Source organism: Phalaenopsis equestris, unplaced genomic scaffold (genome assembly GCF_001263595.1).
Source record: "Phalaenopsis equestris unplaced genomic scaffold, ASM126359v1 Scaffold000188, whole genome shotgun sequence".
Lineage (NCBI taxonomy): Eukaryota > Viridiplantae > Streptophyta > Magnoliopsida > Asparagales > Orchidaceae > Phalaenopsis > Phalaenopsis equestris.
The window spans coordinates 1,020,067-1,031,828 of record NW_018164630.1 but is presented as its reverse complement, the minus strand read 5'-3'; the positions used below and the strand labels follow the sequence as shown (position 1 = coordinate 1,031,828).

Here is an 11,762-nt window from a genome sequence, read left to right as displayed (position 1 = left end):
GCCCCGAAGACGGTGGTCCGACGGCGCTAATGGTGGTGCTCGGGCAGCGGTTGTCCGAAACTAGAGGCTGCGCATGGCGATGGTTTGAGGCATCAGCAGTGGTGGTTCAGCAATAGTGATCCAGTGACGATGATGAATCGACATTGGTGGTTTGACGTGATGATGGTTGTGTCTGAACAGTGATCCGACGACGGTGGTCTAACGATGACAATTGTGATGGTCAATCATCCGTGGTTTGACAACTGAGGTGGTCCAACGATAATGATAGTGGTGGGCAGATGGCAAAGTAGTGTTCTAGTGCCGGCAACAGTCAAGGCTTCACCATGATGGCTGATCCGACGACGGTGGTCTAACGATGACAATTGTGGTGGTCAATCATCCGTGGTTTGACAACTGAGGTGCTCCAACGATAATCATAGTGGTGGGCAGATGGCAAAGTAGTGTTCTAGCGCTGACAACAGTCAAGGCTTCACAATGATGGTCTGGCGGTGAAAATGATGATAGTCCGACTTTGAAAGTGGCAGCTAGGAGTGTAAACGTGTATAACAGCTCGCTCATGAAAAACTTTTTCATGTTTGAAATAAATTCATATTTGGGCCAACTTAATAGTTTATTAAAATTTAACAAATTTAAAAGATATTTAAATTTAAGATTTATTTAATACTCTTTTAAGCAAAATTAAATAAGAACTTTTACTTCGATTGGATTTTATTGAACTTCTACTTCGATTGGTTATGGAAAACTCCGATTGGCTTTTAAAGAGGAAAGTTTTAAGATGGGAGAACTTGGTGGGACCGCAGAGCAGCCGAGCAGGGAGGGCTGGGTGGGAGTCGCGGGACCGCGGGGCAGGCAGCTGGATCGCAGGACAGGCTAGGCCGGAGGCAAGGCGGGAACCAGTTGAACACTAATAATTGTGGTCCATTCTTATATATTTATATATCCAACATAAAAATTTTATTTTTCACTTACAATCCTAATTTAAATTAATAAATTTTAATATTTATTTAAAAAAGACAACATAAAATTTTAACATACCAATATTATTTATTTATTATTTAATTAATTCTAGTCAATTTAAGCATAATAAGAATGAATAAACTTTTGTTCATGTGAGAGTCATTTATAGATCGAGCTCAAAAGATTTATTTGTATTTGACTTGTTTGCTTAAGGAACAAATCAAAAATAAGCTACTTAGTAGGCCGAGCATGATCTGTTCATGAACACTAGCTTTTTTGACAGCCTGGCAAGTGGTCCAGTGGTGGCATTTATAACGAAGGTGGTGAGTGGATGGTGGCCTACCGACGGTAATTCAACAGCGAAGATGATGATGGGGGCCAGCAATGGTGGTCTGGTGGTAGAGAGGATGGCGATCAGGCAATGGTTGTCTGGTGATGACGATAACCTGATTGCAGAACAACCCAACAATGGTGGTCTAATTACGAAAAAGGTGGTGGCCTGATAACGAAAAAAGTGGAAATGACAATAACCTGTTTGCAGGACAGCCCGACAATGGTGGGATTTTTCACGAGAGCAATAGCAAAATATTATCATATTAGATGGAAATAGGTTGATATGTATACATATTAAGTTGTTGAAGAAGATAATGAAGTCATATTTCATTGGTCATTGATGTATCTATTGCTCTATATTTAGCATTGATACAAGATCTAGCTAATTTTTGTTGTTTCTTAGCTATCCAAGATATGAGATTTGTTGCGAGATATACACCAGTTAATGTGGTATATATATAAATCAAACAGGAGAATAATCGACAAAGCAAAAAATAGAACGAGAAAATTCACACCAAAAAAGAGCACACAGATTTACATGGTTCGGCAAATTGACTACATCCACGGAGTTGCTGAGGATTTTACTACTTGAGGAATTTACACCAGTCGATCACCTCGACTTACAAAAGAATCTATCACTTCGTTGCTCTTTCTTCTTTTCTCTCTTTTCTTCTCTCTTCTTCTCTCCATACACCAAAGAAACTCTACATTGAGATTCACTGAAGAAGATAAACTTACAAAAGAAATAAACTCAATTTCTCTCCAACCACCAAGAAGAAGTCAATGGAGAACAATCTTCTTCTTCTTCTTTGTTCTTTCTTCTGTCATAAGGAACTACTTCTTGCACTTCTCTTACTTCTATCCTGAGGAAGCCCGAATAAGAACACCAACCGTGACTTAGAAACTCAAGGAGAGCCATCTGAAGCCTTTTATAGCGAACAGGAGGAGAGGTGCGACGATTCGCGAACTTCAGCGAGAGTTGGTAGGAGCAGTTCGTGAAACTACTGGGTCGCAGTCGCGACCTTTCGCGATCGGGAATAGGGAGGTGGAAGCAGGAAACGAGAAGCGACCGAGCAGGAGCGAGATTGGGCTTCTTCTACTGAATCGGGCTTCAGCATAACAAATCTCTCATTTGGAGACCGGTACACCTCCTACAATGTCTTCTTCCTCAAGCTGATATTATCCACTGGCAGTGTCGCTCTTTTCTTCAAAGATGAATCCTCCACCTTAAAATCTCCACCTATGTAACTCAAACCCCTTGGCTTCACTCCAGAAGACCAACTGAAATTGTACACAACTTTAGTTTCTCAAGAGTAACACCCTCAGTCAACATATCAGCAGGGTCCAAATAGTCTTGCACCTCCAAGTTATTTATTGGATTACTCTTGTCTCTACTTATAACTTTCACTGCATGGGCAATATTCTGCATCTGCTGAAAGCTTTTTTCAACAAGTATGGTCTTGTATGTCAACATATCAGCAGGGTCCAAATAGTCTTGCACCTCCAAGTTATTTATTGGATTACTCTTGTCTCTACTTACAACTCTCACTGCATGGGCAATATTTTGCATCTGCTGAAAGCTTTTTTCAACAAGTATGGTCTTGTATCTCTTACTGTCATCAAGCTCAGTTTTCACCAGGTACAGTCACTTATTGTGAAATGTCTTCTTCTCTGGTGGAAGTTTTGTCAGCTCCCACTTGCTTGAACTTTCATCTTGTAAGATTTCTTTATAGTTTTGTGGTTCTCCACTATTTGTCTGTGGAACAATAAGAATGGGTGCCCCGGAACCACTCTCAAGCTCAGTTTTCACCAGGTACAGTCACTTATTGTGTAATGTCTTCTTCTCTGGTGGAAGTTATGTCAGCTCCCACTTGCTTGAACTTTCATCTTGTAAGATTTATTTATAGCTTTGTGGTTCTCCACTATTTGTCTGTGGAACAATATAAAAGGGTGCCCCGGACCCACTCTCATCTTCACTTTCATCATCAATAGAACTATGAACTGTCAGCAATAGTTCATCTTGCACTTCTTCAGATACCACATTTGCGCTATCATTCTCCATCTTCTTGAGATTCCTGCAATTCCTCTTTATGTCGTCAGCCTTGCCAAAATTCCAACAGGTTGCATGCTAACTAGACTTTGATTTTAATCTCTCTTTATTTGAGTTCCTGTCATGTCATCTCCCTCTAAAATCAACATTCAGTGTCGAACTCGTACCTGAGATCTCGTCAGAATCTTCCTTGCGAACCTCCTCAGCCAAAATTAAATCATGAATATCATCGCATTTCAATTTAGATTTACCTGCAAAACTGCTAACTACTGTTTTCATGGCTTCTCAACTATTTGAAAACGATGTCAAAATATCAGCGCACATCATCAAAATCAATTTTCAACAGATGACAATTGATTTGTGATACTATTGAAATCATTCAGGTGTTGAGCAACAGAAACACATTCCGCCATCTTCAAGTTGAATAACTTCTTCATCAAGTACACCTTATTATTCGTTGATAGTTTTTCATACATACATGATAATGCTGCCATGAGATCGGTGGTGGCCTGATAACGAAAAAAGTGGAAATGACAATAACCTGTTTGCAGGACAGCCCGACAATGGTGGGATTTTTCACGAGAGCAATAGCAAAATATTATCATATTAGATGGAAATAGGTTGATATGTATACATATTAAGTTGTTGAAGAAGATAATGAAGTCATATTTCATTGGTCATTGATGTATCTATTGCTCTATATTTAGCATTGATACAAGATCTAGCTAATTTTTGTTGTTTCTTAGCTATCCAAGATATGAGATTTGTTGCGAGATATACACCAGTTAATGTGGTATATATATAAATCAAACAGGAGAATAATCGACAAAGCAAAAAATAGAACGAGAAAATTCACACCAAAAAAGAGCACACAGATTTACATGGTTCGGTAAATTGCCTACATCCACGGAGTTGCTGAGGATTTTACTACTTGAGGAATTTACACCAGTCGATCATCTCGACTTACAAGAGGAATCTATCACTTCGTTGCTCTTTCTTCTTCTCTCTCTTTTCTTCTCTCTATACACCGAAGAAACTCTACATTGAGATGCACCGAAGAAGATAAACTTACAAAAGAAATAAACTCAATTTCTCTTCAGCCAACAAGAAGAAGTCAATGGAGAACAATCTTCTTCTTCTTCTTTGTTCTTTCTTCTGCTATAAGGAACCACTTCTTGCACTTCTCTTCCTTCTATCCGGAGGAAGCCCAAAGACGAACACTAACCGTGACTTAGAAACTCAAGGAGAGCCATCTGAAGCCTTTTATAGCGAACAAGAGGAGAGGTGCAACGATTCGCGAACTTCGGCAAGAGTTGGTGGGAGCAGCTCACGAAACTGCTGGGTTGCAGTCACGACCTTTAGCGATTATGAATAGGGAGGCGGAAGTGGGAAGCGAGAAGCGACCGAGCGGGAGCAGGATTGGGCTTCTTCTACCGAACCGGGCTCCAACATATAAGAGTATCTTCAAAGAATGAAGAGTAGCCGATAATATAGGTTTTTTCTTGAGGATTTTCAGCCCATCATGAATCAGCATATGATCGTAAGGAGTGATGTTGATTAGATCGGTAATCCATAAGAGATGCTCCCTTTAAGATAGAGAAGAATTCTTTTTGAGGAGTTCGAAGTAGTGGATTAAAATTTATTACATATGTTGAAATAGTTGATTTATGATATGCACGATATCTAGATGGGTGATGGAATGAAATTAAAGAGAGTCGGTGAGCTAAAAATATTGATAAGGATATGAAAATGTTTCATTTATAGATTTTGTAGGGGATGGCTTGATTGGTCAGTGTTAGAACTTTTTTACAATGGATCATGCTAGAGTTTTGTAGAAGATTTGTGAGATATGTGGTTTATGAATGCAATAGCATTTTGGTAGTGATTGTATTTAAATTCCCGAGAATATAGAGATTGTGCATGTTTGACTGTAAATGTTGTTCCCAAAGTTTGAATGAGATTTAACTTGTTGAGTTCTATCACCCGTTTTAGAAGCTGGTATAAGTATTTTAGTCTGGTGAGGATAGATTTAATTGGGTGGTTGGTGATGATCATGGCCATATATATTTGGAAATATTGATGAAGCTTATTGGCAGAAATAACGAGTGAAATGTTAATTTTTTTTATAATCGAATACATGAGCTCGGCTCCTCAAAGGACTCGACTAACATACTAAAATGACGACTACTTTTTTTCTCTTCTCGGACTAAAACTGAGCTGATAGTTTCATGTCCAACCCCCAAATACAGAGAGAGTTCTTCTTCTTCATACTACTTTGAGCTGTGAAGGAACAGTGGTGATGTGAGGGAATCTTTCAATTTCTTGAATACTTGTTCACATTCATCCAAACAAAGAAAGTTCTTTGCTTACCTCAAGATCTTGAAAAAAGCAATGTATTATTTGCCCAACTTTGAGATGAATCGACTCAGGCCTAAAATCTTATTGGTCAATTTTTAAAGTTTTTTTGTGTTTCAGAGGGACGACATGTTGATCAATGCATGAACCTTTTATGGGTTAGCTTTTATTCCCACCGAGGTTATGAGATAGCCTATAAATATTCTTGTGGATGCCATCAAAGTACACTTGAGAGGATTGAGATTCATATTAAATATTCTTAAGGTTTTGAAATTTTCTTTTAAATATTTCATGTATTTCTCAGGTTTTTCACTTTTTATTAAAATAAATCCACATAATTTTTGACATTTTTATTTTTCTATTTGACAAAAATTATATCTATTGTGCACTAGTAAGTGGCACCAGCATTTTTTAGCTCAAAGAGAATTACAATATCAATTCACTTTCTTACCAACGATGAATGCATTCTTTTCAGCTTCAGCTAGATGCATCTTGATTTTATGGTAGTAGGAGAAATTTTCTGAGAAGCTCATTATAAAATGGTCGATCGCCACTTCTACAAGTACGTCAATCCACGATAGGGGGTTGCTGTTCTTCTTGTAAGCGATGGTCAAATTTTTTGAGCCCACGAACATTTTCCATTTGTCATTTCATTTTTTTTACCAGGGTAATGTTTGATACCCAGGCCGAGTATTGGAGTTCTCAGATGTAGTTGACTTTCAATAGTTTCAAGACCACCTTCCAGATTGGCTTAGTTAGGTGACAAAAGAGGTCCTCATCTTCTACTTCATCAGTTGGGCCATCGAGTTGACTTTCAAACGGTGGTAGACGACATTAATCAGTATCTCAGACATCTTAGTGGCAGAAGAGGAAAAGACATCTCAATGGCTCTGGAGGGTATCGATTAGTGCATCATTGTGCATGCATCAAAAGCTTCACTTAGCAATAAATATTTATCAATGCCTTTTTGGGTCATAATAATTTGATGGGTAATCTTATTGGGCTTGAGACCCTCTTCTCGTAGATTTTGGAGCTCATGGGGTTCTTGTTGAACGCTTCCGACCACTGGGAAATAACGGGTGCAAGACTTTTTGAGATCACCGCAGATAGTGATCACCTCCCCATTCCCCGAGAGCTTCACAACCACATGCTCGGTAGAAGTGATGGCCTTAAAAGAATTGAATAGGGGACAACCAAAAAGATAATATTGTAGGTAGGCGGCGAGTCGAGCACAGTAAAATTTGGATTGGCTAGTCAACTGCTTATTCTTTTCTCCCTAGGTAATCAACCGCGATGGTTCCCAGCGCCTTCTTACTTTTACCAAAAATACCACAGAGTGAGTCAGTTGCGACTGTCAATTATTTGCTCCTGACACCCATTTTATTGAACATCAACTTGAATAGAATGTTTACAAAGCTTCAAGTGTGAATGAGGGTGTTACCGATTTGGTAGCTGTCAATTAGTGTGGTGACAATGATAGTGTCGTTGTAGGGATTACCCTTATGGGGCGGGGTCTTTGCTAGTGAAGGCTATGGGAGAATGTGAGCTTTGTTTGGGCCTAAGGGCAGCTGTGCAAAGTTCTCCTGACTGAAATCTTTCCCGACTAGCTCGACGGGAAGAGTCTCCACCTCCTTCAAAGAAGGCGAGAACCATGGTAGCGATATGCATTTCATGGACTCAGAAAGGCTTTTCTGATATTTCCTCCACTGAAGCTTTCCCTTTCCACTAGGTCATTGCTATATTGATGCCACAAACTCCTTCAATTTTCTAAGCTTGACCTCAATTTGGCCTTGGAGTTTTGGCACTCCTCTGTACCATACCCATGATCCCGATGATAAGCATAATACTTTCTTGGATCTCAAAGCTAAGATTCAATCTTCATCTGTGACGCTCTCTTAAACAAGTTTTTATTCTGTAAGCCTCCACCATCTCAACCAACGAAACTCTCAATTGACTCATTTTTTGTTCTCTGAGATTTGGTAATGGGCACATGGCCTATCGGGCCGAGCACAAGTTAAAATATCAAGTCTGGCTCCCTCGGTGGTATGTTCTATCGGTTACCCCTAAGATATCGGGGTGGTTCAGCGTCTTCATAATCTTGCTGACTTAGCAAACACAACTTCATTTTATTGCTGAAGCGGACCTCACACCTTCATGAGAGTGCGCCGACTTTCTTCATACTCTTTCCTTCGTGACCATTAAATCGCACAATTTTCGATGCACAAAACATAGCAGCAGAAGAGAATTGCTCCACATCAGGAACTACGCACTCATATCATTTAATATAACATTATTTATTGCTCTGTCAATTATTCGGAATACAAGCAACGTAATTAAGTTTACTTTTTTATTTTATTTTTAGTTTTGATCCACTCTACAATCCCATAAAATTAATTAATAAACAACAGTTAGTTAAAAGAAAATAAAAATTTAGAGTAAAATATCTGACCCAACTTGTCCATATTATATACAATCAATTCAAAAAATTAGATAAACGACTTCTTATTTTATCTATTTCTCATATATTTTACAAATTATTATACATAATACTTGGTATTTTTATTTTAATTAAAATTTGGTTTTTTTGCCGGCCCACGAAAGTAAAGGCCTGTTTGGGCGGCTTATTTGGTGTGATCGCGCTTTGAAAACACATCTGATCTGTTTAGATAAACTGTATTTTTAAAACGTTGAAAACATCATTTTCATATCGTACTTATCTTAGATATGATGACAGTTTTTTCGTTGCGATCTAATTTAAAATAAAAAAAAATTATAATGATCTGACTCTCCGATGAGGGAGCGGAGAGAATAAAAATCAAAAACTAATGATAATAATTTATTTCATCAATGATATTTGTGCCGTCTTATTTCCGCCAAGTTATCACGCTAAATGGCGTGGAAAAATCATTTGAGGCGAATTTTTTTTGCTTCAAAATATAAATCGCATAAATTGTAAATAAAAAAATAATTTATGGCCACCAACTATTCACATCTATGACTTTCCTCAACCTAAATATTTCTGAATCGCGTGAGGAGGCCGAAATCACCAGAGGCTTGGTGATGATAGGACCTCTCGCCGGAGGGAGAAACCAGAAAGTTTTGTAGCCGGATTCCGATTTGAAAACCGTTCCTGATCTTTGCTCTTCCGTGAGATCCTACGTTTAAGGTACAGATCGATGCCCCTATTTTCACGGGATCATTCTGTCGCTTTGATCTCGCTGTGCTGACCTTGATCTGGCAAGAGCCGATTCGACGCCGAGCTAGATCTGAAGTTTCTGCTCTGATATTTGGTAGATCCGGCTAAATCGAGTAGCCAACGCGGGGATCGAAGAGCTTTTAGAAGAAGGGCATCGCCTGCGGAGTGGCTGGCTTAGGTAACGTAGCTCCAGTTACTTTTGGTCGACTTCATCTCTGTAATCGTTTCTTTTGCGGCATCAATCCATCTAGAACCTCGAAATACGTATTTGCTTTTTTGTACTGTTTTGAGGGGAGATAGATTTCGTTCCTTTTTAATCTTGGGTATAAACTGCTTGCATGTGAGTTAGGGAAGAAGAAGGGAGAAAAGGGGAGCGGTGAAAACAGAGAGGAATGGCGCCAAGTACGATCCGGAAGGCTATCGGTGCGGTGAAGGACCAGACGAGCATCGGCCTTGCGAAGGTGTCGAGTAATGTCGCTCCTGACCTCGATGTGGCCATCGTGAAGGCGACTAGTCATGATGACGAGCCTGCCGACGAGAAGTACATACGGGAGATCCTCAGCCTCACCTCCTATTCCCGCGGCTACGTTGGCCCGTGTGTGGCCACTGTTTCTCGCCGACTAGGTAAGACCCGTGATTGGATCGTTGCTCTTAAGGCTCTCATGCTCGTGCACCGCCTCTTGGCCGACGGCGATCCAGCCTTCCACCACGAGATCCTCTACGCTACACGCCGCGGAACTCGCCTTCTCAACATGTCTGATTTCCGCGACGAGGCTCACTCCAGCTCTTGGGACCACTCCGCCTTTGTTCGCACCTACGCCCTCTATCTCGATCAACGCCTTGAGTGCATCATTTACGATCGTAAGCATGCAAATGGCGGTGGGGCTGGCGCTGTGGGGCTGGCGCTGGTGGTGGTGCTGGCGCAATCGTCCCTTACGGCGGGTCCTATAACTCCCCTCGCGATCAGCAGCAATGGAGATCACCGGCTTCATACCACTACTCGGATTATGGTGATCCAGACCCTTACGGCGGTGGCAACTATGGGAGGAACTCGTCTTCTTTTTCGTCCCCTCGGCAGGGCGAGGAGAAAAAACCCGCTACTCCTCTTCGGGAGATGAAACCTGAGAAAGTGTTGGGTCGGATGCATCAGCTGCAACAGCTACTCGATCGGTTTCTCGCCTGCAGGCCTATGGGTTTGGCTAAAAACAGCAGGATGATATTTGTTGCTCTCTATCCAATTGTCAGAGAGAGCTTCCAGCTCTATGCTGACATCTGTGAGATTCTGGCTGTGCTACTGGACCGCTTTTTTGACATGGATCATGCCGATTGTGCGAAAGCTTTTGAGGCCTATTCTAGTGCAGCCAAGCAGATTGACGAGCTCACTGCATTCTACGCATGGTGCAAGGAGACGGGAGTGGCCAGGTCATCAGAATATCCAGAAGTGCAGCGCATAACAGATAAACTTTTGGAGACCCTCGAGGAGTTCATGAGAGACAAGGCAAGAAGGCCAAAAAGCCCTCCGAGGCAGGAAGAACCAGCTCCTGCAGTGCAAGAGGAAGAGCCAGTGCAGGATATGAACAGCATAAAGGCGCTTCCTGCTCCATCTGACTACGTGGAGCAGCCTGAACCAGAGGAGGAGCCCAAACCAGAACCCAAGCCCCAGCCTCAACCCCAAGGTGATTTAGTTGATCTTAGGGAGGATGTATTAACAGCTGATGCACAAGGAAACAAACTTGCATTAGCCCTTTTCTCCACCGGAGCTGGTTCAGCCAATGGGACATGGGAGGCATTCTCTCGTGACGGAGAAGGTCAAGTAACTTCTGCTTGGCAGACACCAGCAGCAGAGCCGGGGAAAGCTGACTGGGAGCTTGCATTGGTCGAGACAGCCAGTAACCTAGCAAAGCAGAAGGCTGCATTAGGTGGAGGCTTTGATCCTCTCCTTCTCAATGGCATGTATGACCAAGGTGCTGTCAGACAACACATCAATGCCCAGGCGAGCTCAGGAAGCGCCAGTAGCGTTGCTTTACCAGGGCCTGGGAAGGCTGCCACACAGGTCTTGGCCTTGCCCGCGCCTGATGGCACAGTTCAGAACATAGGAGGAGACCCTTTTGCTGCTTCACTGAGCATCCCTCCTCCATCCTATGTGCAAATGGATGAAATTGTGAAGAAGCAACAGTTGCTGGCTCACGAGCAGCAGCTGTGGCACCAATACGCTAAGGATGGGATGCAAGGCCAGGCTAGCCTGTCTAGGCTGAGCGGTACTAACTACTACTCCAACCCAGCCATGCCATATGGGATGCCAATGGTGCCGCCGCCCGCCGGATACTACTATCCACACGTGTAACGGTCTTCCTTTCCACCCTTTTGTTCCTTTATTTTGTCCCGAGCTTCATTTTTGTGTCTTTGTCTGTGTGGATGTTCACTTCGGTTGCTCTATATTCTCTGGATGTTTTATCAACATCGATTGCTGTGTTCATTGGCTAGCCATTATAGTTACTTTGTACTTAAGCTGCTGTACTTATTCTCAATGGATGACTTTGTTATAGAGTGCAGCGTATGCTTCTCAAAAGTTCATTCTTTTTCATGAATTTATGAATTTGTTCAAATGATTCAATTTTGTAGCTTTGGGTATTATACTTGTTCCATTTCTTGGAGTTTGAAAATTGGGGTTTCTACCTTCAACCAGATATGATAAACCCTATTCAGATCCACATAAAAACAAAAAAAAAATGGTGTTTTTAGAACCTATTCAGAGCCAGTAAGTGGTTATGTGTAAATCAACCCTATTCAGAGCCACTAAGACCTTTCTCACTAACTAAACAAACAAAAATATGAAAGAAAGATTTACATACATACCACTTAATTTTTATG

General features: G+C 41.3%; 1 protein-coding gene across 1 annotated transcript; it reads left to right on the top strand.

The window, feature by feature from the left end:
- The first annotated feature begins 8,679 nt into the window (after positions 1-8,679).
- Positions 8,680-11,374, top strand: LOC110022386 (probable clathrin assembly protein At4g32285). The gene is given in 4 exon segments (XM_020721295.1): positions 8,680-8,861; positions 8,990-9,069; positions 9,241-9,784; positions 9,787-11,374. Coding segments are annotated over 2 exon segments (1,950 nt in total). The 5' UTR covers positions 8,680-8,861; positions 8,990-9,069; positions 9,241-9,283; the 3' UTR covers positions 11,236-11,374.
- Positions 11,375-11,762: the final 388 nt, after the last annotated feature.